At 44.6% G+C, this 27,020-nt stretch overlaps 1 protein-coding gene across 1 annotated transcript in view; it reads right to left on the bottom strand.

The window, feature by feature from the left end:
- The window catches only part of LOC148021262 (microtubule-associated protein TORTIFOLIA1-like), a 42,530-nt gene that overhangs the window by 4,856 nt on the left and 10,654 nt on the right, over positions 1-27,020 (bottom strand). Inside the window, exons 2-4 of the mRNA XM_087699122.1 lie at positions 7,220-7,411; positions 7,017-7,113; positions 6,169-6,887 (exon numbers count right to left, since the gene is read on the bottom strand). Of these exons, the coding sequence (XP_087555248.1) occupies positions 6,169-6,887; positions 7,017-7,113; positions 7,220-7,411 (1,008 nt within the window). The remainder of the gene's footprint in view (positions 1-6,168; positions 6,888-7,016; positions 7,114-7,219; positions 7,412-27,020) is intronic.

Here is a 27,020-nt window from a genome sequence, read left to right as displayed (position 1 = left end):
ATTTCTGAACTCAATACAGAAGTTACAACCTTCCAGTTTCAAGTCCTTAGAATGCTTAGTGTAAATACTTTTCAACTTTATGAGAAACAATGCTTTGTCCAAAATCAAGTTTGATGTCTATCTTCGGTCCCAGTTTAAAAAAACATATTTGTCCTTTGACTAATAGGGAAACTATCCATATGTTGTACAATAGTAAAACATAACATTCCTCTAGAATCTTTGGCACATGACCCTAAAAAAAATCATTAGTTATTTATCATCCTCCATGGTGTGAACACATAGTATTGTGAGTGATCAATAGTCGTGAATGAAAGGGTGAGAGTGCGCAATGGTGTGCAAGGTCAAACCGTTAGCTGAAAAGCAGAGATGAGCTGAGAGTTAGAGGAAGAGTGAATGCAAAGATAGGTGTACCGATGTGATGGTACACAAAGAATAAAAAGAATGTATTTATATGTTAGGGTACATTAAGGGTGTGTTCATACCTGTAAGTCTATTTACACGGAGACGAAGGGACTTTACACCCAGCAACCTCCCACTTAAAGGCCCGAAGTGGTACCTTTAAGCTAGCCAACTCCCACTAAAACCCACATTTAAAACCAACACAATAAGGCTTCCATCATCAGCCTTTTTAGTGTACAAGTAGTGATCAGCATAACTGCGTTTAAATCCATGGTGGAGCATAAAGGTATCAAATTTTTTGTACCATTGTCTAGGGGCTTGTTTCAGCCCATATAAGCTGCGTTTCAGCTTACAAAACAAATGCTCTTTTCCTGGAATAGCAAATCCTTCTGGTTGTTTCATGTACAGCACTTCATCCAAGTCACCATGAAGAAAAGCAGTCTTCACATCCATCTGATCCAACTCTAAATCCAAGGATGCGGTGAGAGCAAACAAAATAAGGAGCGTAGTCATCTTCACCACTGGTGAAAAGACCTCCTGGAAGTCTATGCCTTCCTTTTGTGTATAGCCCTTAGCAACCAGCCGTGCCTTATACTTGGGCTTCCCATCAATACATTTCACTTTGTAAACCCATTTATTAGAAATAGCTTTCCTATCCTTGGGTAAAGGTACAAGCTCCCATGTGTTATTTGCATATAGAGACTTCATCTCTTCTTGCATAGCAAGCTCCCACTTTCTCTTGTTTGCACATGACTGTGCCTCTTTAAATGTCAAAGGCTCACCCTCATCAGTCAACAAAATGCAATCCGAAGATGGCTGAAACCTCTGTGGCTGCCTTCTAACACATGTAGACCGTCTTACCCAATGATCTATAGTATCACGCAGTGGGCCTGCATCCTGAGGAATGTGCAAACCATCACCAGGTGGCTGATTTTCAGCATTTTCTTGCTGCTGTAATCTATTTTCAGCATGTTCTTCTCGCTGTCCTATTTCATCCTGTGCATCTATTTCCTGTCCATGATCTTCTGGCTGAAGCACAATAGGTTGCTGCTCATTTTGAGCATCAAAAGGGACATAATTTTCAACTAATGGCTGCTGAATGGCTGGCTGTTCATGCTGAAATTTGACCTTCTTTTTGTCAAGATCACCATGTGTAGTATTTTTCAGCAACTTTGCCTCATTAAATACTACATCTCGACTGCGTACTATCTTCCAACCCTGAGGAAGCCAAACTCTATAACCCATCTCTCCCTCATCTCCATATCCCATGAAGATGCCCTTGATGGATTTCATGTCTAGTTTGGTCCTCTGTTCTACAGGTACATACACAAAAGCTTCACAACCAAATACACGCAAATGGTCATATGAAGCAAGTTTGTCAAACCAAACCTCTTCAAGAATGCCATTTTCCAATGCACGATTGGGAGAGCGATTGCATACATGAACAACAGTTTTAAGAGCCTCTCCCCAAAACTGCTGCGGGAGATTAGCTGTGGACAGCATGCATCTGACTCTCTCACAAAGTGTGCAGTTAAATCTTTCAGCCACGCCATTTGATGCAGGATTATAAGAGGTTGTCAACTCCCTCTTAATGCCATGCATCTCACAAAACTTGTTAAATTTTGAGATATACTGACCCCCATTATCTATTCTTATGGCTTTCAAATTAAGCCCTTTTTGTGTGGTAACAAAGGCATGAAACTTTTTAAAAGAATCCAAAACTTCCTTTTTGCTCTTAAGTGCATACACTCATGTGAAAACAAGAAAAGGTGGGAGCTTGCTATGCAAGAAGAGATGAAGTCTCTATATGCAAATAACACGTGGAAGCTTGTACCTTTGCCCAAGGATAGAAAAGCTATTCCTAATAAATGGGTTTACAAAGTGAAATGTATTGCTGGGAAGCCCAAGTACAAGGCACGACTGGTTGCTAAGGGCTATACACAAAAGGAAGGCATAGACTTCCAAGAGGTCTTTTCACCAATGGTAAAGATGACTACGCTCCGTGATTTGTTTGCTCTCACTGCATCCTTGGATTTAGAGTTGGATCAAATGGATGTGAAGACTGCTTTTCTTCATGGCGACTTGGATGACGAGCTGCTCATAAAGCAACCAGAAGGATTTGCTACTCCAGAAAAAGAGCATTTGGTTTGTAAGCTAAAACCTAGCTTATATGGACTGAAACAAGCCCCTAGACAATGATACAAAATATTTGATACCTTTATGCTCAACCATGGATTTAAACGCAGTCATGCAGATCAATACTTGTACACTAAAAAGGCTGATGATAGAAGCCTTATTGTGCTGGTTTTATATGTGGATGACATGCTGATTGCAGGACGACATAAGAGTACTTTGAATGCTCTTAAAAGGCAGCTGAATTCAACCTTCTCCATGAAAGATTTAGAGGCAGTTGAACACATTTTAGGCATGCGCATTAAAAGAGATAGAGGGCAGCATTTGTTGTTTCTCTCACAGCACAAGTACATCAGCAAAGTACTTGACAAGTTTAATATGGCTTATGCTAAGCCTCTTGGTGTGCCTTTACCGCCACATACAAAGCTTAGCAAAGCTGATTGCCCTAAGCATGATGCAATTGCTACTACCATGAAGGGTATACCTTATGCATCAGCTTGTGGATCTTTGATGTATGACATGGTTGCAACTTGCCCTGACATTGCTCATGCAATGGGAGTTGTTAGTAGATTCATGTCTAACCCTAGCAAGCCACATTAGGAAGCAGTGAAATGTATCTTCAAATACTTGAAAGCTACACAAGAAAAGTGTATATGCTATGGAAAGGGTACACTAGAGTTGCAAGGATTTTGTTATTCGGACATGGTAGGAGATCTTGACACTAGGAAATCTACCAGCGGGCATGTTTTTACTTTGGCTGGTGGGGTTATCTCTTGGTGTTCAAGATTGCAGAAAATTGTGGCACTGAGTACTACAGAAGCTGGATATATTTCAGCCACATAAGCTTCTAAGGAAGCTATTGGTTTGGCTGTTTGGTCAAGGATTTTGGTCTTTCTTCACGTACTCCAATGCTTGGTTGTGATAGCCAGAGTGCAGTATGTCTATCTAAGAATGCCATGTTCCATGTACGTACCAAACACATAGATGTTCGGTACTACTTCATTCGACAAGTCTTGGATAACGGTCTTGTCATATTGACTAAGGTCAAAACCCAAGATAACCCTGCAGATGTTCTCACTACGTGTCTTACCAAGGCTCAGCATGAGCATTGCATTCGTTTAGTGTGAGTTGGTTAGCTTAAAGGTACCACTTCGGGCCTTTAAGTGGGAGGTTGTTGGGTGTAAAGTCCCTTCGTCTCCGTGTATATAGTCATACGGGTGTGAACACACCCTTATTGTACCCTAACATATAAATACATTCTTTCATTCTTTGTGTACCATCACAATCTGTTACACCTATCTCTACGTTCACTCTCTCTAACTCTCAACTCTGCTACTTGCGCCTCTATCTCACACTCCATTGCGCACTCTCTCCCCTTCACCATTGACATGCTTCCAATCCACTAGTTCCAATACGCTAGACTACATCCTAGGCTCCATTGAGACAATGGAGCTAGTCAAACCCTTCGACAACCCCCCTTGCTCAATTAGAGTCGACCAAACCTACCTATCCCTCACCATATCCACCTCCTCACAACCACAAGTTTTCCAACCACCACCCTCACCAAGCCTATTGCATTTTAATTCAAACACAAGCTAGCTAACATATATAGCCATCACGTCTAAAATTGGCTCACACAATTGAAACACACTACTCCCCTACGGATACTCACCTTGATCCTACACTCAACTAACCTCCAAAGCTTCCTACACTCCACACATGCTAGGGGACCCACCCGACTTGGGACTATTCTCCAAAACTAATGGTATGATGATGAGTGCAAAGAGCTATACAAACACCTCCAAATCTAGAGAGGGCTATGTCATATTACAAAGAGAAAGCCCTACATGCAAATGAGGACCCTCAACTACCCTCACTCAATTGGAACCTACCTATCCCTCACTAAATCCACCTCCTCACACCCATAAGTTGTTCCAACCACCACCTGCACCAATCCTATTACATTCTATTTCAAACACAAGCTAGCTAACATATACAAACATCACGTCTGCAATTGGCTCACATTGTTGAAACACACAACTTCCTTGGGGATACTTACCTTGATCCTACACTCAACTACCCTCCAAAGCTTCCTACACTCCACACACACCAGAGGACTCACCCAACCTAGGACCATGCTCCAAAACTGATGGTATGATGATGAGTGCAAGGAACTATAAAAACACCTCCAAATCGAGAAAGGGATGGGTCACAATACAAAGAGGAAGGCCTACACGCAGATAAGGACCCTTACTTGCTGTAAACAGCAAGCATGCCAAGAGCCATATTGTATTTAAAGAGAGTGAGGAATATTTGCACCTTTGTCCTCTCTTTCTTTGAGAGCTGCATATTTAGGGTACCTATCACGACGATCCCTCTAGCTTCTTTCTTAGAAAATAGGTAATGCATACCAATTACACTATTTGGGTTCTCAACTAGTGAGCTTATATGTATAGAAATATTTTCTTTGGCTGTAAAATCTGTACTTTTCTTTGGTTCTCAACTCTTTATCTCCCTTTCTTTTCCTTCATTTTCTTTTGTTTGCCTACTTTTTAGTTTGACAATCATGGCATTTAGCTCCGAGAAGCAAGAGTCAAGCTTATCCTATGCTAATGCCACATGATCACAGAAACAAAGAGGAATCATTTATCTATGATCCAAGAATCAAGACGCTTCCATGCAATAATCTCCCAAAGACCACTTTTGAAATTAAGTTGATTTTGTCAGTTAACAGAACTAGATTGCAAATTGAAGTATTCATCGCCTGCAAGACCCAAAAACAACCCTTCATTTAAAATAGAAGTTGTGTTCTTGTTAAATAGGATTTAATCATGATTATTGATAAAAACCACAACCTTTATAAAGGAGAATGGTCAATAAATGTCCACATCTTGGACACAAGCCATTCTCTAATCAGAAGGTGGAAAACCCTAGATTATATTCTGTGTATTCAAAAGCGAAGTAATTGGGTCAGATAACTTTGAGCCAAAGATTCCGTCTGGGAGTGGGCATAGGTAACTTAAACTGGAAACTGAGGTTTTGGTTCTCAATCTATTCTAGCTGAATTGAACTAAGGACCAGTCTTCTTGCTCAATGTACACAAGTCTAAATTCTAGCTTGATTCGTCCCTGAACTTAAGATGTTTTCTTCTGCCTGAGCTTGAGCATTTTCTAGCTTAATTATGCAAGAGCATCAAAGTATTATTTAAGTCACTATCATCACTTGATGCATGGATTAATGCTATGTAAAAAATTGGGTAATGACAAAGTGCATTCACACAGCATCAATACTGGAAACCCTCATAAATAAATTTGTCATTTGAAGATGGTGATTGTGAAAAAGGGACTCTTTTATCTAAAAACCATCTGAATGCTGAATAGGTTTACTAATCAATGAGCTAACTGCCCAATGCCTCAAGTACTAATCACAATCAGGATGATAACGATCCTGCCATCTCTGATGATAAGAATGACACTGCCACACAGACAGCCAATGTACAGAATACCACAGTAATAAAAATAGAGAACTGAGGACGCAGAGCTGCACAGATGCCTCAAAGAAACTCAAAGCACCTGCGTAAAACTGAAATACATGATTGTTGGCATAAAAATACAACAAAATAATTTTGGGATATACCTGGACCATTTGCATTAGATTTGCCTGCTGCAATTCGAGTTGAGAGAGCTGTTTGTGCATGAACTGCCAGTTGGAACTTTCATTTTGAGTCTGACTCTCCTCAAAAAGCCCATTGCTACCTGTACCTAAGATGCGACTGCTTGCATGCCATGCCTGAGTGTCAACGGCTCTTTTCAGTGGATTCTTGTCCAGATCCATTGGAGCTGTTTCATGCTTTAGTGTTAGCTTATTCAATCCACGACTGTGGGGCACTGAAACTCCATCACTATAGAAAGACTGGTTATGTTCTGAAATACTATCAGTTTCTACCCCTCTTCTGCCAGATGCTAGATGAACATCACGACTGAAGTTTTCACCACTTGCATCGCCTTGTTCTCCATTTGCATTTTGCCTTTCCACATCAACCCCTTTGGAATCGATGTCTGATACCCCAGAACTTGATTGTGGGCCCTTGCGTGGGACTGCAACCTCAATCTGCCAATCATCTGAATTCCTTTCAGCAAGTTTCTGAAAAAACTCAGGGTTTAATTTCTTGTCAATGAGAGCAGGGGCCCTCTTCTTGACAGCAGCTAAGGGTTTTTCAGTTGAAGACCTAGATCGATTAGGACTTGATGAATTTGAGTCAAGTGTATGTTCACTTCCAAGGCCATCTGCTCCTGCAGCCGGGCTTGAAGTTCGGAGCTCCAGATTCTGCATTGATAGAGCCAAATCTTGGCCATCTGGGACAACACTGATCAGTGATTAGTCAAATTCAGCTAGCATCAGACAGCATGAAGAAAACTAAATGTGATAAACATGAGGCATCAATCCCACAACTAGACAACTAGATATATTTCAAAACAGAATACCAGCTTTCTTTGCTGATGAAGGAGATTCAGAATCTGCCCCTGGAAGGTTTTTCCACAGTTGTGTTGCATCATGCACACTATCTCTTACTGGTTTCACCTGAGCAAGGAAATAATCTGAAATTATATATTGATAGATAAAGCATGTCTTTCAAGAATGCAACAAAAAGCATCAAAAGCAAATCATAGAATGGTAAAGCAGAAACCTTGTCAAACCGACAAGATTCAAGGACATTCAAGGTGGTTAACTTGAAAGACACTAATGCAGGACCAAGATTGGAACCAATGCGAGTGAGTGTTTCAGCTGCTGCCTTCCTTGTTGCCCAATCGCTGTTCTCCAAAGCTTCGTGTATGCATGGCATCAACATACCCAAATGTTGTTGAGCAAGGGCTCCAACCTGTTACATAGGATATGCATGTTGAGACGAATTAACATCTCAATGCACAAATACTAGAAGTTTATAACCAAAAACTGCTACCATATGATCAACTCTATTAGGAAAAAGGAATTACCAACACACTTGAACTCCATAAGTATGCTAGTATCAACAATTACTAATTGGTGTAGAAAGAGAGAGCAAAATTTCACATTCAATAATTATGGAAGACATTGCAGTAAAGCAACACTATAAGGACTTATAGCCACATGCCTTCCCCTACTTTAGTCAAAGAGAATTCTCCCACAAACTTCACTGAAACATCTGCATAAAATATCAGTGGCAACTACAGTTACCAATTGAATCACTCCTACCAAGCTTCCATGTTGGATATGCTTCTAAAACAAACCTCTTAACATCTTGGATGCATGCAGGAGAAGTGTTGAAAAGGTTGTGTTTCAGCCTTTGGATCAAACTTTGTGTTTTTATCACCTCCAGCAGTAAAGTAACCTCAAAGTTCAAGGAGAGAGAGAACTAGACCACTACATTTTCAAAGTCAGATGGGGACTACCTGAAAAGTGTGATCACTTCAAGACAAAAAAAGGATGCCTAGCAACTCATAGATGAATTTCAAAGCCATCATGGACCACAAGGTCCCTATCCTACCAACACTTCCCTAAGATCAAAAGCTCGCTGCAAACTTCAATATCTAGAAGGTAATTACAAAAGCTATCTTAGAGTCCTATGATCTCATAGAGCTCGTGATAAAACCAATTGATCGTCCAACACCCAAAGGCTTCTACAACACTTACTCGCACCAAGAAAGCTGAATTGGAGAAGGCCTAGGTGCACTAGGACAAACTAAATGCTTGCCGCTGTTCATACATATTTCGCTCTTGCACATCAGAGATCATTGCGCATGTGAAGCATATGACGGGTGCACGACAAATTCACTAAGGGCGTCTCTGGAGGTGCAAATGCAGACATTGGATCCCAACAAGTCCGTGTTGGTTAAATCTCACATCAACAAATTGCAAGAGATTCAAATGGAGATCCTCAATGCAGGGAAAGTGATCTCCTCCAAAGACATGGTTGTTACTCCTTTGGCACATTTTTCTGCACAATATAGTAGTTTCTATTCTTCTTTATCAATTTGGGGCAAGTTGATACAATCAAGAATTGAAGGGGAATTTGAAGCCTTTAACAAGCCAAAACCCAATGGATAAGAAGGGTAAGGAGAAGGAGGATTATAAATCCAAGGACTCCACCTGGCACAAGTATAGCAAGACAAGACATTGGAAGGATTGCCCAAACAAGAACAAAAGGAAGAAATCCAAGAAGGATTCCAAGCCTTCCAAAGCTATTGCTGCTCCTATTTCATTAGCATTTCTCCACTTGGGGGTGTTAGAGACACCTTCCATCTCTAATTGCGGTGTTGACGGCAATAAGGCGTCTCAACGAGCCAAAACCCCCTGCCTTCTAGAGCTATTGTTGTTATATTTACTTATCCCTACATGAGAACATACATTATTGTGTGTAAGAGTATGTGTTTAGGTGTGAACCCCTCTTACACCACTCAGCATTAAATAAGGGTCAACAGGTTGGCCACATAGCTTAGCCTATATCTTCAAGCCCTATCACTTGTACTTTCATCAACATCTATCACATCAATCTATTCAACTTGTTGTGTGCTTGCAAGAGTTCTCTCTCTCTCTCTCTCTCTCTCTCTCTCTCTCTCTCTCTCTCTCTCTCATGGAGGTTCACCCTCCATAGCCAACTAACCACACATGAGCTCCATACCTAACAATGGTATCAAAGCCACTCATCCATTGTTTACTATTCCCGATGTTTCTTCTATTGCCCAAGAAGAAGAAGTCAACCTATCGCCACTTGCACAATAGTCCATCCCTGCAATTGTTGCCTTCAGAGATTCTTAAGCAACATCTTGATCCTGTAAGTCTTCTTTACCAACATTTGACCACTCTCAATATTCATCTAGATGACAATGATAAAAACACTATTCTTCTTAATAGCTTGGTGAAATAAGCATAATTCCATGAAACCATGATAGCCCTTTAGGTGGCTCGAGAGATGAAATATGAAGAAATGGTCGCAATTATTTTGGAGATGAAAGGTGCAACAAAGATGCTAGCATAGCGCTAACAACCTTCTACACAAAGAAACAACTATCCAATTACCAATTTTGCAAGCATGTTGGTCACACTATTGAGTGATGCTACACAAAGAAAGATAAGTAGCAAGATAAGCAACACATCCAATATGCTGTTGCTAATACCTTATTAGATAGTGATCATGATAAGCCACCTACTACATCTGACAAGGCCCTTAAGGTATCTATTCAATCATTGTCTCTTGGCAATGATGAACCCTATCAGTATGAGTTTTGAATTAGATCATAAATAAATAAATAAATAATGTGTTTTGGAATTAGACATTCACCATGTCAATGCATTTGTTAAGATCTTTCCAAACACATTCATTTACTGTGTGGAGTACTCTACCTCGATTTTTATCCAAAAAGATCTATACTTTCCTTTTATGATTCTATTAGGAGCTATATTTCAAGGGGGACTCTAACCACTACCCATGTGAATCCTAAGTTGATCCCAAAAGCAATACCCATGTATCGGACCTTTGGTCATGTGCCCAATGCCTTTGAGTCATTTTGGCTATTAATTAGCCTCTGAGCCATGCACACGCACATCTAAACCATGTCTTACTTCGAGTCCCTAAGCTTCTCAGTAAACCATGTCATCCTCACATTGCACCTCTCCCACTTATGCATCTCCTTTTCTAGAATCATTCTACAAGATTAGACACTGCCTCTTCGAGGTAAGTCGTCTCAGAGTGTAGCAAATGCAGAAGCGTATGGATAAGACTAAAAGAAAATGAACAAGAGAGAAAGGGAGAGAGAAAAGAGAGAGAACACAACAATCTACAGTCGATGAATGTTGCAATGAAGAGGGCAAATATACAAGGGATGCTGGTGTTTCTCCTCAAGCCGGATCTCTCCCACCAATCTCTGCAAAGATGAAGTAGAGGGCAAAATATGGCAGGTCGACCAACCAAATCTAATAGATTGCAACCAAATTTGACCAACCTGCCAAATCTAGTCATAAGCCACTGAAAATGGCCCACTAAACAACTACAATAAATACGGCTTGCTTGCATGGCACTATCCCACCCATGAAACCTGCCTGGATACAGATGATTGCTGGAAATAGTGTCCAAACTTACAAGAATAATGAATAATCCCCTCTAAGAGTACCTACAAGAGAACTAACTGTACCAATAGTAACCTTAGAAATACTAGTCTAAGTGTCACGAGAACATGAAATTTTGAGATGCTTTAATCTTGTTAATAACATTTGATTAAGTGATTAATCAAATGTGCAAGGTTATTTAGCACATGTGATGCACATGGCAGTTATTACATGGTCACAGGTGAAGGACCCCAAAGATGCAATGGATGTCAAAGGCAAAAGTTGTGATAAGTTATGCCAACTAGACTTTGGGGGTCAGTCAGTGTTAGTTTTGACCCTGGGACAATTCTTTGGCCAATAAGTGTCATTGGTAACACTAGGGACTAGCATTAATTAATTAATTAATGTTAGTCTAAGGGTCAACAAAGGTTGGGGACCACTCCAAGTTGCAAATGGCCTAGCCAATTTAATTGTGGATGTACATTTAATTTTGGGCAAGATCAAAAAAGCTGAAAGTAATTTTCATGATTAATTAATTTTAAAAATTAATTAAATGATTGGATAATGCTGAAAATGGGGTTTAGAAGGCTGCCACTTGGCAAAAATACCCATGCAAATTGAGAAAACGTTTTTAGGGGCTGGGTCTCAACCATTCAGTCAATATTACAACTTGGGAGAGAGAGAGAGAGACAGAGAGAGAGAGAGGAGAAGGTCGCGGAAGGCTATGGAGGAGCTCGATCTGAAGCCGCCTCGCCCCTGTACCTGTTCTGCTGCTATCTGCATCGCCATTGCCTGGTGCCCCGTCGTCAACGCCTGCTCGTAGCTGTTTGCAGCCGCCGTCTGGCCGTCGCTCGCAGGCCCGTCGTCTGTCTCTGAAGCCGCCGTCGCCCGCAGGCCCGTCGACTGCCTCTGAAGCCCGTCGACTGCCTCTGACGCCGTCGTCGCCTGCGGCTGAGCCCCCCACCCTGCTGCCTGTAGGCCCATCGACTTCGTCCCTCGCCCTGCTATCGCCCGCCTGAGCTGCGGGCTCTGCACCTGCGTTTCGCCCGTTCGCCCTGCGTGTTAGGGTTTCTGCTGGCGAGGCCCCTGCCCTGCGCCCTCGACTATCCCACTCTGCCGTTGACTGCCAGCCCGGTGTTCCACCCTCAGGCCCCTGCACTGTTAGGGTTCCGCCCTGCCACACGCGTTCTTGGGACAGGCCACGACTGAGGCTGACAGGTAAATTTCAAGTTTCATCGGCTGTGCTTGGGGAATCCGCCCTTGGACAGCGCCGCTGTACAGAAAAGAAAGAGAGAGAGAGAGAGAGAGAGAGCGCGAGCGAGAAGACAGCAGTATGGCTGGCCTGGATATCGATTTTCTCGATCGGACTGTGGCAGCCCTTGGCCCTGATTCCGATGCAGAGGAGCCAGAGGATATGGTGCCATGCACAGAGGAGCTGCCTCCGAGTTCTGAACTGCCGGGTGCTGAACTGCCGCCTGCTGGCAAACGCTCCAAGCATACTTCTGATGAGCCAATGGGTCCTCAGGAACGTTCCTATGCGCAAGTGGCCTCTGATCCTGTGGATTCGCAGGAAATTGACTGGGAGCATTTGCTAGACTTTGCCAATACTCTGCTTGGCGATTATGTCCAGCATAATAATGAATCCTTTTCTGAAGCGGGAACGGATGATGTGCTGGAAGCCACGGTGGACCCCAAATCAGTCTTGCAATCCTTCTCGGTATTTTATGATCGTGCAGTTATACTTTTCTTCACTGGCAGGATCCCAGTGCTGTCGCATATTCGCCAGTGGATGCACCATTTATTGCAAGGGGAGTGTGTTGAGGAGATCTTCCTTGGACCTCGCGGCTTTTATGAGGTGCTGTTGAAATCGGAAACGCATCGAGCTGAGCTCCTGTCCAAGTTGCCACTATTCTTTGATCGCCGCTTGGTCCATGTGGTACCATGGCGCCCCATGGCCGACTTCCAGCGTCTGCTTCAACGAGAATGCCCGGTGTGGGTGGAAGTGGAAAATTGTCCGGCGGTCTATTGGCCAATGTTGAAGGATGCGATGGCGGTTGTGGGAACAGTGCTGGTTCCCCCAAGCCTCAGGGCAATGAACCGCAACCGTTTATGCATGTTATGGGACACGGCCAGGAAAAGGCCCGCGTGGCTTCGCCTCAATTGTTCAGGCATGCATCCTCTGCATTTTCGCTTGAAATGGGGCAACTTTGCGGGACACTGCTTTTCATGTGGTAAATTGGGGCATTTCATGGCTGAATGCCCTGAAAGGCAACCGTCTTCGGAGGATGCACAGGTGGTGCTGCCCAAGGATGACATGGTGCTTGATGCCCCGCCCCAGGAAGCCCTTCAGTCACCTCATGTCATGGATAAAGGCAAACAACAGGTCCTGGGTTTGGATTCCCGTCGCACTGACTGGATTGAGGCACGTCCAAAATAAGGTAAAAAGTTGGATGCAGTCCTGGCGGATCCTGGGCCTACTGCTGCCCAGGATTCCGTGCGCACGTATACGCGCAGAAAAGAAATGGTCACTTCACAGCAGGCTGCGCGTACTACGGCCCCGTCTACCCCCCGTAATCAATCGCCAAGGAAAGTCTATACCGACGGCCCCAAAGGCCCTCCTGCTAAGCTGGCATTTGATACCAAAGGTAATGTGATTACGCCCTGGGATCGGCGTTATCCGCGCCCCACTCCCAAGGCAGTGGATTTCCCTTCTACCTCTAAAGCAGGTCGCCAGAATTCATTTGCAGTACTAGCTGATTTTCTGGATGAGGGCGTCCTGGATGCTCTCGCGGAAAAGGTGAAATCGAGGCAACAGGCGCCTCGTTCCTGACTTCCTTTTTTGAAGATATATGAAGATAGCCACGTGGAATGTGCGAGGCATTTGCTCTCGCCATAAGCAACATGCCATGTGGACAATCTTGCATGAGAACCAGTGGGATGTATTGTGTGCAGTTGAACACAAAAGTCATGGTGAAGCAGGAAAAGTTGTGGATTGTCATGGATTCCGTCTGTTTTATGCAGGCACCAATGCTACGCACTATTCAGGCGTGCTAATGATTGTCCATGAGAAATATCAGCCTGTCCTTATTAAAAATGATGTGCAGGGCCGCTTTCTGGTTATCGAAGTCTTATTTGAAGGAGAGATTTTATGGTTATTGGGCCTCTATGCTCCGAATGATCCCGCATCCCGACGGGATCTTTGGTCCACTTTGCAGGCCTCCATGTCCCTTGGCCGAAGGGGGTTTTTGATGGGAGATTTCAATATGTGTGTTCACTCTTCTCAGTCCACTTCAGGGCATTCGGTCATGGATGCGGCGAAAAGCCGGGTGTGGAATTCCTTTGCTTTGCACATACTTGAGCAGGATCTTTGGTCGTGGCTTCACCCTTCTTTTTCAGGGTTTACTTTTCATTCCGCACAATATGCAACTACTTGGTCGCGGCTGGACAGAATGTATATCATGCAAGGGGACGATTTTCTTCCCGAGATGCTGGAAATGAAGGTCTTGCAGCAGTATGCGTTGTCGGATCATTTCCCCCTTCAGCTGGAGATGCGGGCACAATCTATTGCACCTTTTATGCAGTTGCTGGACAGGCTCCCTTTACGTTTCAACTCCTCTTATTTGAAGCATTCAATTTTTCAGGGCTATATGCAGCAATTGATTGAGAGGTTCTTATTGGACTTCGCCTCTGAGGGCTTGCCTTCATTTGCACGCTTGCTCTCTAATGTACAGCGGGTTGCTCGGCAGTATGGGATCCATCATGCCTCGCTTTGTCGCCGTCGTCGATCTGCACCAGAGGAGTTACTGGCTTTGGTCCGTTCCTTGCTCCTGGATTCCCCGGATGATGATTTTTTGCTGTCATTGGAGAGGCGTTTGGCCCATCTTCTTCAAGTATTTCAGTTGAAATCTTATCAGCAGGCCAAGTTGCATAACTTGACTGACACATTGCAAGATAGTGCCTGCCAGTCTCATAAGTTCTTTCGCGCCTTGCATGCGTCTCCGGCTCGCGACAATATGACCAGACTCCAGGATTCGGAGGGTCGCATGGTCACTGATCCGCAGACCATTGTCAATATGTGCAGAAATTATTTTATGGAACTTCTTGGTTCTTCTCCCTTGCCTTCTAGCCAGGTTACGCATGCCCGCTCGGTCTTCTATCATCTGGTCCGCCAACAGGTTCCATTGGATATGCAAGCCACTTTGGAGGCGGATATTTGCGAGGAGGAGGTTATGGATGTTTTGTTGCACCTGCCGACAGATAAAAGTCCTGGCTGGGATGGTCTCACTAATGAATTCTTTCAGAGCTCGGCCACACAGTTGGTGAAGCCATTGGTGGTCATGTTTCAGCAGGTTTGGGAAACAGGGGTCATGCCCTCCTCATGGAAAGAAGGCCTTATCAAACTGATTCCAAAGGTCCCTTCGTCGTCAAAGCTGCAACACTGGAGACCAATCTCTTTGATGGGCTCCATGTATAAAATCTACTCCAAAGTGCTGGCGAATCGGCTTCACAAGCACCTTCCCGCTATTATGCATCCTCTCCAATATGGTTTCATTAAGGGCCGCAACATTCTGCATAATATCTTAAATGTGCAAATGGCTATTGACTATGCGCAACACTCCGGTCAGGAAGTGGTATTGATTCAATTGGACTTGGAAAAGGCGTTTGATTATGTGGACTGGTCTTTCATTGCAGATCTCATGTCTGCTATGGGCTTTGGTACCCGGATGTCCCGATTGATCTACACCATTAGTGCTGCGGCTTCATCCAGAGTTATGCTCAATGGTGGGGTTACAGAGCCCTTTGTCCTTGCACGCTCAGTCAGACAGGGTTGTCCTTTGAGTCCTCTTTTCTTTGCCCTGGCGACTCACCCGGTCCTTTCAATGTTATCCTCCATGGCAGATTCTGCTCAGCTGGCAGGGTTGTCTCTTCCTTTGGGCCAGCACTTCATTAGCCAATCTTTGGCTGATGACACCTTTATGATTTTGCAGGCGGACAGGGACAACATTCGCAAGGCATTAGATGTTTGGACGCTTTTTTGTCAGGCCTCTGGGCTTCGCATCAATGCCTTTAAGTCAGCCATTCTCAGTTGCACGGAGCCCGATTTACAATCATTAGGCTGACAAGGCCAGGTGGTTTCCCGTGGCTCTATTGTCAGGCATCTTGGATACCCATTGGGGGTGGATGTACGGCCAAAGGACCTGCTGGAGTGGATTTCACAAAAACTAGCGGCGAAGTTTATGTATTGGAAGTCGCAAGCGTGGCCCTTCCATGTCCGCCTCAAAGTGGCTCACTCAATTATGCTCCCAATGCTAACGTATTTCCTGCCATTGTTGCCATGGACGCCTACTACTTTGAAGGCTCTCACTCATCCCATCCGTTTCATGCTATGGAAGAAGGATTCACTGAAGGCAGGCATTTCATGGATTTCCTGGTCACATACATGTACCCCTAAGCGCATGGGTGGTGGAGCTCTTTTGGATGCAGAAAATCATATGCTAGCTCTCCGTTGGTCCCTTTTTCGTGCCATGTGTGTGGATCATCACCCGTGGACCATCATAGCCCGTTATTTTCTTGAGGACAGTGGGCTCCACCATGGTAACACCCGGCTTCGGGCCTCCTGGTGGCATGTCCTTAATGCAGACTCCCGTTTTTCCAGTCCCTCTTCGGCTTTGTTACTGCACTTGGTCGGCTCTTGGAAAGTGGTGCTCCAAAAGGCCCGTTGGCACCCGGTAGGGGACCGCTTGCAGACTAACTCTTTTCAGCTGGAATTGTTGGCAGTATCGCGACTACTTTCATGGGAAGATAAACATCAGCTCAGACTGAGATTTAACCGCATGGCTCGTCTAGGTGTGACGTCGGTTGCGGATGCTACCCTTGCCACTTGCAATGTCCTTGTATCGTTTCGGACTGCTAGACGACTTTTCAAGATCCCGCGCGGATACCGTGATTTATGGGGAAAGCTTTCGTCGGAGCTTCAAGGTAGGCAACCATTTCCTACCCTGGCTGTGGATCGCCCTTGGCAGGACTGGGACCTTGCAGGCCGGTTGAGTCTGGAAAAGGCCTCTACTAATCAGGTGTATCGTCTTCTCATTCAGGATCACCAATGGCTGGGTGACAAAGCTAATACTGTTTGGGGACTGCGGAAATCGCTGACATGGTGGCAGACAACGCTGATGGAGGGCTGGCTGAATAAGGCACCTTTCAAATGCAAGGTCTTTCTTTGGCGGGTAATGATTGGTGGTCTTCCTCTTGCCTCGGCCCTTGCCAAGCGTCGCATCTCGAATGGCACTTGTTTCTTCTCTACCACAACGGCGGAATCGGCCCGACATCGTTTTCTTTCTTGCCCGCTCGCCAAGAATATCTGGTCACTCTTGTCGCAGATTTGGCGCACTGTGGTGGGGTCCTCACTAACTCCTTTCGACTGGGTTTTTGTGCGCTCGAAGTATCCCACCCCGCCACAGTTGCATATGAAGATCTTATTTCACTTTTTCAGATTCTGGGGATGCTGGCACATGTGGACCACGCGCAATGCTTTTCTCTTTGATTCGGCCTCTAATGTACCACGCCATATTGCCAGGCTTAAAGGCCTCTTGCATTGGCAGCTAGATCTCATCCGACACTCAGACTTGCTCCCTCGGGAGGATTTGCTTCCTTGGCATATGGCAATTGCCTCTGGGTCGTTGCCATGATTAGTGTAATTTTTTAGTGCATTACTACGGGGATTTCCCACACGTTGGCCTAGGGCCCTCGTGCCTCTTGTAATCAGAAAGAGAGAGAGAGTGAGCGAGAGAACTTCTTCACCTGATGGCTTAGTGTTATCAACTATCTTGTAATCAAGTAATCTTGTATTTTTTTGTAATTAATACAATTACCTTTTACGAAAAAAAGAGAGAGAGAGAGAGAGAGAGAGAGAGTTGTTGGTCCATTTTCTGATCAAAGAACAGTAGTTTGCTACAAAAGACAGCCATCTGGGAGCCTCAGCAACTAAGCGACAGTATGGAATCACCTTCCAGGAGCTAGCAACAGCATTGCTAATCAAGTGTGTTATGGTGACCCTTTACGGTGTTCCGATGTGCACGCACCCTTACACATGTACTATATACATATTATTAAAAACCTAAAGAGACACTTAGAGATTGTACCCACATCGAGTCTAGCGCTCTCTCTCTCTCTCTCTCTCTCTCTCTCTCTCTCTCTCTCTCTCTCTCTCTCTCTCTCTCTCTCTCTCTCTCTCTCTCTTTGTATGTGAACCACAACATCTTGTCTCAATCCTCACGCACTCCTTTGACAAACTGGTGTCAGAGCTTAGGTTGTTGGAGCTGCATCAAGACAGTTGTCTACGTTAGGACAATTTGTCAAGTTGCATCATACAGTTTGACAAACTGCGTCAGTCCATCAGGTTGCGTCAGACAATCCATCAAGTTGTGCTAGATAGTCCATTAGACTGTGTCAATTCGTCAAACTGTTTTTCGGAATTTCAAAGGTTTTCTGAATTAAATCTTTGATCCCTTGACGAATGTTCGCAGGCGTAAGCACAGTGTGAAATTTTGAGCCAAAAAATTAGGGCTTTTTACAAATTTAAGGATTATGATGCAGAATAGAACAATTTGATTCAACAATTGTAAATTTGATGCACATTTGCCCGAGAAATTTGAGGCTTTTCACATTTTAGTGAAATTTTATCGATTTCACCAAAATGTGTACTCTTTTCTACCACAATCATGACAATCTTCACTATAACAATGGTGCGGAATATCTATCCAAAGCCTTTTAGGACTTACGTGACAACAAAGGGATTGAAAGGGAGCTCACCACCCCTCACAATCCACCCGAAAATGGTGTTGCAAAGAGTATAAATAGGACCATTCAAGACAAGGTTAGTATAATGGTGTCGCGTGCTACTTTACCTCATGGATTTTGGGCAAAGGCTGTTCTGACAACCATGCACTTGATTAATTGGTCACCAAACAAGCCTTTTTGGGGTCCCGTAACAAGTATGGTCAAGCAAGCCACCTTCATATGCTCAGTTGAGTATTTGGTTGTGAGGCATTTGTGCATATTCACAAGGAAGAACGTAGCACACTTGAGCCAAAGTCTTGCAAATGTATTTTCCTAATATGGTAATGAGGGTGAAATGGAGTATAGGTTATGGGATCTCGAAAAAAGAAAAATTGTACGCAACAATGATGTTATTTTCCTAGAAGATCGCATGCACAAACAGCCTGAAAAGACTGAGGAAGTCAGAAGGGTTATACTCTGGGAAGACGTACCAATAGGACAGCAAAGAATGCCCGCTGGACAACAGCAAATACCTGCTGTAAATGGCCTTGAAAATGCAAGGAATGATGCTGAAAATTATCAGCAAGATATTGCCCATGATGGACTACAATTTTAGCAAGAACAGATGATTGCTACCATGCAAATGGGTTTACAAAATGAAAGTCACTTCTGATTCTTTGCCAAGGTACAAAGCACGACTGGTTGCTAAAGGGTACAAGCAAGAATATGCAATTGATTTTGATGAATTTTTTTCTCTTAGTCAAAATGACTACTTTGCGAACCATTTTGGGCTTGGTTGTATCTGAAGATATGGAACTCATACAGATGGTGTAACCAACCTTCCTTCGGTGGATGGGTGGTAATTCCCTAATTACAACTTAATTACAGCAGTAACATTTATTACAAAACTAAGAAATGAAAATTAACTTAATATCTTGGACAAGGAACACCCTGTTGGCCCCAAAACTAACGCCCTTTCAGTATTTCTTTAACATAATTGAAAAAGGAATTGATGTACAATGGGATTCTCCCAATCCCTTTCAGTATTCCAACTCCCTTTGCTGTCCAAAATGAACAGAAAGTCTTCAATCTGATTTACCCCTTGATTTGGACAATCCATTGGCCTTCACCATGCTTTAATGGAGATGCAAAATGTCCCAAAAATAAATTTTGTTGGTCCCTCCACTGAATTTGTTGGCCTTGTTGAATCCAAGACTTGGAGCTTAAATTTTTTGCAAGCTTCCCGAGGCTACTGCAAAACCCTGATTTCTGCTGCAGATTAGGGTTTATAACAGAGAAATTTGAAATTTCTCAACCTTTGATGATCTCAATTTTGTAATCTTCGGAGCAAGGTTGTAGAAAGGCTAGGACATGAGAGAGAATACTGAGAAGAGAGAAAATTCAGACTTTCTTCGCAAAGATTTGAAGAAAATCTATCATTTATTGCTGTTGCCTTCTCTCAACAGCTTGTAGATGCAAAGAAATGAAGAAAATCAGTCATTTATTGTAATCACTTAACTGTAGAGGAATGATCCATGCTGCTGCCCTATCTTAACAACCTGTAGATGCTATCACCTGTTGTTGATCAGTCTTCTTCTGCCCCTAGCTACCTCAAAAGGTCCTCCAATGGCTGCAAATCAAACCAGTAGCATCTCCTCCCTCTCTCTTGCAAGCTGAATATACTAAAATGCCTCTCTATAGTCTCTAAAGACGTTTTTCAGTCTTGCATGGGCATTTTTTACAAGTGGCGGCCTTCCCAAATGATTTTTCCAACATTATCCATGATTAAACAAGTGAGGTTTCAAAAATGCATGTCCTCATGACAAATGAATGTAAAAACAGCTTTCTTACATGGTGATCTACATGAGGAGATCTATATGCAACAACCTAAGGGTTTTGTTGCAAAGGGGAAAGAGCACATGGTATGTAAACTCAACAAGGGTTTGTATGGGCTGAAACGAGCACCACAAGAATGGTATCATCAATTTGATACATTTATGCAATCTCACGAATTCCATAGATCTCAAGTTGATCACTACTTATACACGAAGAAAGCAACAGACAGCATCCTTATTCTCTTGGTTTTGAATGTGGATGACATGCTGCCTGCAGGCAAGGATGTTCATGCTTTGGACTCCTTGAAACAAAGCCTACACAGTAGCTTTGATATGAAGGATCTTGGTAAGGCCAATCATATTCTTGGCATGCGTATACTCAAGGACAGATCGCAAGGTCTTCTCTATCTATCACAACAGGAGTATATTACTAAGGTTTTGCAACGTTTCAATATGGAGAGGGGGAATGCCATTGGTGTACCGTTGCCTCCATATGTGAAATTTAGTGTAAATGATAGCCCTACATCTGATGATGGAAAGGCTGAGATGGCCAAGATTCCTTATGCTTCAACTAATGGTAGCTTGATGTATATTGTGGTTGCTACAAGCCCTGACATTGCATTTGCAATGAAACGTTTCAATATGGAGAGGGAGAAAGCCATTGGTGTACTGTTGCCTCCATATGTGAAATTTAGTGTAAATAACAGCCCTACATCCGATGATGGAAAGGCTGAGATGGCCAAGATTCCTTATGCTCCAACTAATGGTAGCTTGATGTATACTATGGTTGCTACACGCCTTGACATTGCATTTGCAATGGGAGTGGTTAGCAAGTACATGGCACATCCTAGCAAAAAGCATTGGGAAGTAGTGAAGGGTATCATGAGATACCTTAAGGGCACAAAGGACTTATGCATCCGCTTTTGGTGTTGCTGGTTTCATGAATGCAAACTATGCTAGTCATCCTGACTATACAAAGTCTACTTCAAGATATGTGTTCACATTCACAAGAGGAGCAGTCTCTAAGATATCTAGGCTGCAAAAGTGTGTTGCATTGTCTACTACAAAGGCAAAGTATATGGCTGCCACTCAGGCATGCAAGGAGGCTTTTATGGCTTTCACGTTTGGTGAGAGCTTGGCATTACAGAGGTTCCTATCCTCCACTGTGATAGTCAAAGTGCTATCATGCTAGCACGGAATCATGTCTTTCACACAAAGATAAAGCACATATAGATAAAAATACCATTTTATCAAGAATGTACTTGATAACAAGAGCATTGAGCTTGTCAAGGTACATAACGATGATAACCCTGCAAACCTTCTTACACAAAGAGTCTCCCAACAAAGCAATTTACTCATTAAACCATATGATGGGGATTAAATAGTGTATGTGTATTTCAGCTTTGTACATACATAGACTTAGTTGATTCTTTCCTCTACCTTCAAGCACATTGCATGGGAGGTTATTGGAAATAAAGGGTCATTGTGCCTTTCACAGTATTCGGGTGTGCATACACCCTTACACATGTACTAGATATATATATTATCAAAAAACCTGAAGTGGTACTCGGAGATTGTACCACATCAAGTCTACTACTACTCTCTCTCTCTCTCTCTCTCTCTCTCTTTGTGTGTGTGTGTGTATGTGTGTGTGTGTGTGTGTACAAACCACAGCATCGCGTGTCTCGATCCTCGTACACTCCTCTGACAAGGTGACAGCATTTTGGAGGTGCCTGGCAATAGGTGACTGTATTAAATGCAAGATGGATCCAACAACAAGTAGAATTTAGGATTTTCTTGCAAAGAAAATCAAATTTCTCCCACATTATCTTTCTCTCACTTTCTCCAACCTGTTGTCAAGAGATCTCAACATTTCTCAATCATTTTGAGCAAATCTCAACCAATTTTAGGGTTTACAGAAGAGAGTCTCTCTTGTAAACCCTAAATTTCTGCAAAAAGTAGGGTTTAGCAACCACCTTGGAACCCATGCCAATAGGAGAAGGCATCATACATTGAAATCACCACCTGAAATTCATGGAATTGACACAGATTTTAGATGCCAAGCCATCTATCACTAGGTAGTGATACTTTTTGCAATTGCTTTCCTTATTTATATAAATATTTTTCTTTTTCTTTTCTTTAGTTTCTGTTGCTTTTTACCCCCAGAGTTCTCTTGGATTAAGTTGGGATCTTTGCATGGCCAGAAGAGACAACCATTGGGACAAATTGGACTAATGGTTTGTCTGAGCCTTAGGACCGGTTCCATATTGAATGGGCAGTGAAGAATAGAATGTCAATGGCTTGGGACTGTGTACTTAGTCACTGGAGATGGTGCATGACAATGAGCCTGGCCAAGACAAAAGATGCACATGTGAAAATACTCACGGAATAAAAGTCACCGTAACTAAGTCACGTTACACTTTTTATGTGGTTGCAATGACAAAAGTTGCTCAAAGCAACTTGAGGAATGCAAGGGTCACTATCTCTAAAATTTAGAGAGTTACTATTTTTGGACCCTAGACTCTGTTCGCTTCATTATCTTCATTTTGGCACGAGGATTCATTTTTTGATCGTGCTGAGGTCAAATTTTGCACCGATCGTGGAGAATTTTAGACCAAAATGTTTAAACGGAAAAAATTAAAATTGTTACATGTATGCCTGTGAGAGTGCGCAACGGAAGAAGAACACGAACACAGAGGAGAGGAGAGAGAAAGCAGGGAATGAAGGAAGAAAGTCTGCACTGACTGAGATGAATGCTGAATACACTGAAATGGACAGAGCAGTCCCTGCACGCAGCCCGGAGCATCAATGAGGGCACCAGAACAGACTGGAAGCAATGGCAGCACCAATGCCGGAGACGGAGATGACGGAGACTGTGCTGAACCTGCAGAATACAATGCTGGAATGACTGGGGGGGCTGCTATATATAGCCCCCAGGCCAGTAAACTGGCCGACCTGCCAAATCTGGCTGATCTGGCCAGATTTGGCCGACCAGCCAGATCTGGCCGACTTTGGCCAGATCTGGCCAACCTGCCCAGTAAACTGGGCCGACTGCACAATAACAGCCCAGTATGGGCTGTGTGACTCCCAAAGGCTGCAGACTGACAAGGACAGCCACTAAAAGACTGACAGAGCTCCTCTGTCTCCTGTCAGACTCTGACAGGAGCTCACAACCAGGAGATGACAGACTGAGAATGATAAAGAGCAGGCTAACACCCCCTCTCAGATCCTGGGAGGGTCTGAAGACCCAAGAACCGCATGTGATGAAGCAAAGAAGCCTGAGGCAAAGGCTTCGTAAAGAGATCAGCTGCATTGGCCGCCGTAGGACAATAGACCACCACCAGCTCCGAATCCACGATCCGCTCTCGAACATAGTGATACTGAACCTCCATGTGCTTCGTGCGAGCATGAAACACCGGGTTCTTGGCCAGAGCAAGAGCACTCTGGTTATCCACGCGCAGCTCCGTAGGTCCGGTCTGGGAAAAGCCAATCTCCGCTAGTAAGCGACGGAGCCAAATTGCCTCCATAGCGGTCGAACATAGGGCCCAATACTCAGCCTCTGTAGAAGAAAGTGCCACAGTAGGCTGCTTCTTGCTGCTCCAAGAGACAGCACCGGATCCAAGGGTGAAAGCATAACCTGTAGTGGATCGTCTCGAATCCACATCACCTGCCCAATCAGAATCACTCCATCCAGAAAGGGTAATCCCATCTCCATACATGATCCCGAAGGATCGAGTCCCCTGTAAATAGCGAAGAACCCGCAAGGCTGCCTGCCAGTGATCCTGGGTAGGAGTCTGCATAAAAGAAGACAATAAAGCCACCACAAAAGAGATATCCGGCCTAGTGTGAAACAGCCAAATAAGAGAGCCGACAAGGCACCTGTAACGAGTGGCATCTGGAAGGGGAACTCCAGCTGTCAAAAGCTTGGACTCTGGGTCCATGGGGCATGAGATAGGCCGACACGCAACCATATCAAACTCTGAAAGAAGCTCGGAGATGTACCTGTGCTGCGAGATAAAAATGCCCTGTGCCATTTGATAGATCTCCATGCCTAGAAAGAAGTGAAGGATCCCTAGATCCGTCATGTCAAACTCCTGCTGAAGAATGGACCGAGTATGCTCCACCTGCTGCTGAGTGTCGCTCCCTGTAATGATAAGATCATCCACATACAAGATAAGGAACACAGAAAGAGAATCCACAACCCGTAAGTAGAGGTTGGGATCATAAGCGGAGCGCGCAAAGCCACTCTGTAGAAAGAAGCGGTCAATCCGCTGATACTAAGCACGAGGAGCCTGCTTCAAGCCATAAAGAGCCTTCCGCAGCCTATAGACATAATCCTCCTTCCTCTGCACAAGAAAACCAGGAGGCTGTGAAACATAAATCTCCTCCTCAAGAACGCCATTCAGAAAAGCAGACGTGACGTCCATCTGATAAACAGGCCAACAGTGGTGAGCAGCAAGAGCCAAAAGAATGCGAATGGTGGACATCCTGGCTGTAGGAGCAAAAGTCTCAAAGTAGTCCAAGCCTGCGCACTGTGCAAAACCCTTGGCAACAAGCCTAGCCTTATGCTTGTCCAAGGAGCCATCTGCAAGATACTTGGTCTTAAAGACCCATTTCATACCTATCACCTTCCGTTTCGCGGGACGCGGAACAAGCTCCCAAGTATGGTTTCGCTCGATGAAATCGAGCTCGGCCTACATAGCCTGTCTCCAAATATCCTGTGCAAGAGCCTCCTCCACTGTGGAAGGCTCGAAATCCTGAAGAATCTGTGACATAAGAGCATAGTTCACACATAGCGAACTATCCCGCTGGGCCTGTAAACGTGCTGATCGACGTGGACCTGTAGAAGAAGCAGGAAAGTGAGTAACACCTGAATCCTGCATGAGCCGGCGATACCATAAAGGAATCCTGAGAGACTCCTGCTGCTGTGAGGGAGACCGGGGGGTCTCTGGAACCTGCAAAGCACCCAAATCGAAGAGGGACTCCCCCTCACCGAGTGAAGGTAGATCCTCCGCATCAGAAGAAGGCTGTGTATCCTGTGAAGATCCCAAAGTGGAGATGGAAGAGCTCGTAGAAGACGGAGTCACATCCACCAAAGGGGAAAGGGAAGCCGAAGGAGAAGGAATAGAGGGGGTGCTAAGGGGTATCCTGGAAGGAAGTGAAGGTAGAGAAGGGGGGGGGGGGGGGGGGGGGGGGGGGGGGGGGGGGGGGGGGGTGTCTGTCGATGACGAAGAAACATCTGTAATGGAACCATCAATCGGATCCTCAGAGGCCAAAGCCTCATCAAAGATCACATCCCTGCTCACCTCAACCTTCCGCGTCGTCGGGTCGTAGAGCCGATATCCCTTCGTGGTCGTACTATAACCCACGAAGATAAGCTTTCTCGACTTAGAGTCGAACTTCGTCTTCCTCTTCTTCTTGTCCACATGGACAAAAGCATCGCACCCAAAGATGCGAAAATGGGACACGGAAGGCTTTTTTTCAAAGAAAGCCTCATAGGGAGTCATGTCCTGTAAAGCCGAAGTCGGAGAGCGGTTGCGAATATGCACCGCTGTAGCCACCGCCTCACCCCAAAGGAAATGAGAAAGACTTCTATGCTCCAGCATAGATCGGGCCATCTCCACCATGGTCCGATTCGCACGCTCCACCACACCATTCTTTGATGGTGTATTCGGATGGGAATACTCCACCCGAATACCATGATCCCTGCAAAACTGAGAGAAAAGGTGAGAAGTGAACTCGCCACCGTGATCAGCTCGAACGCCACGAACCTTGGAAGTTGTTTGGGTCTCCACAGACACCTGCTACTCACAGAAACGGGAGTACGCCTCGCTCTTGTACTCCAAGAAATAAGGCCACACATAACGACTAAAGTCGTCCACAATCAGCATCAAATACCTGGCCTTCCCAAGGGAGGCCGTGCCCATAGGTCCGCAAAGGTCGGTGTGAACTAACTCAAGCGGAGAAGTAGCCCTCCTAGAAGCAACCTAAGGGTGAGGCTGCCTGTGTTGCTTGCCCCTCAAGCAGCTAGAGCACAAAGTGTGAAGAGGAGGGAAATCAGGAAGTCTCTCCACCATCTTCCTCCTAGAAGTCCGCCGAAGAGAATCAAGGTTCAAATGACCATACCGAGCATGCCAAAGTAGCCCAAGCTCATGGGAAGTCCGCGCAGCCAAGGCTGTGAGCGTATAAAGCCCACCCTCCTGTGTACCTGTCCAAAGAGCATCACCTGTAGAAGCATCCTCCACTGTGACTGCATCCTGTGTAAAAATGACTCGGGTACCTAGCTGAGTAAGGCCATGCATAGATAATAGGTTAAAACCCAAATCAGGAACATAGAGAACTTTGGCGGAGGAAGACCGCCTGTCAGAAAACATAGGTAAAGTCCCCACGCCTCGAACAGGGACTGTAGAATTGTCACCAATGGTGACGGTACCCCCTCTGGAACGAAGATCCTGAAGCCAATCCTGACAGAAGGTCATATGTGAAGATGCTCCACTGTCGACAAGCCAAGGCTTCTCCTGTGTGGTAGAAGCTAGGGCTGTATCCTCCTCAACAAAGACATGCACAAACACAGATTCTGTTGTGGCTGGGGACGCCTTCGAGTCCTCTTTAGGCTTCAAATGGGGATACTTCTGTCAACACTTCTCCTCGGGATGAGTGCCCTTCCCTCAATGGGGACACTTGGGCTTCTTCTCCTTCGCATCCTTCTTGTCCTCCTCCTCCTTGTCCTTGGCCTTCTCCTTCTTTTGTTTCTTCTTCTTGCCGCCACCTGTGCCGGCCGTAAATCCCTTG

Source organism: Lygodium microphyllum, chromosome 18 (assembly GCF_053477565.2).
Source record: "Lygodium microphyllum isolate KBCC chromosome 18, Lygodium_microphyllum_v1.1.10, whole genome shotgun sequence".
NCBI classification, from domain to species: domain Eukaryota; kingdom Viridiplantae; phylum Streptophyta; class Polypodiopsida; order Schizaeales; family Lygodiaceae; genus Lygodium; species Lygodium microphyllum.
This window is presented reverse-complemented; position numbering and strand designations above follow the sequence as displayed.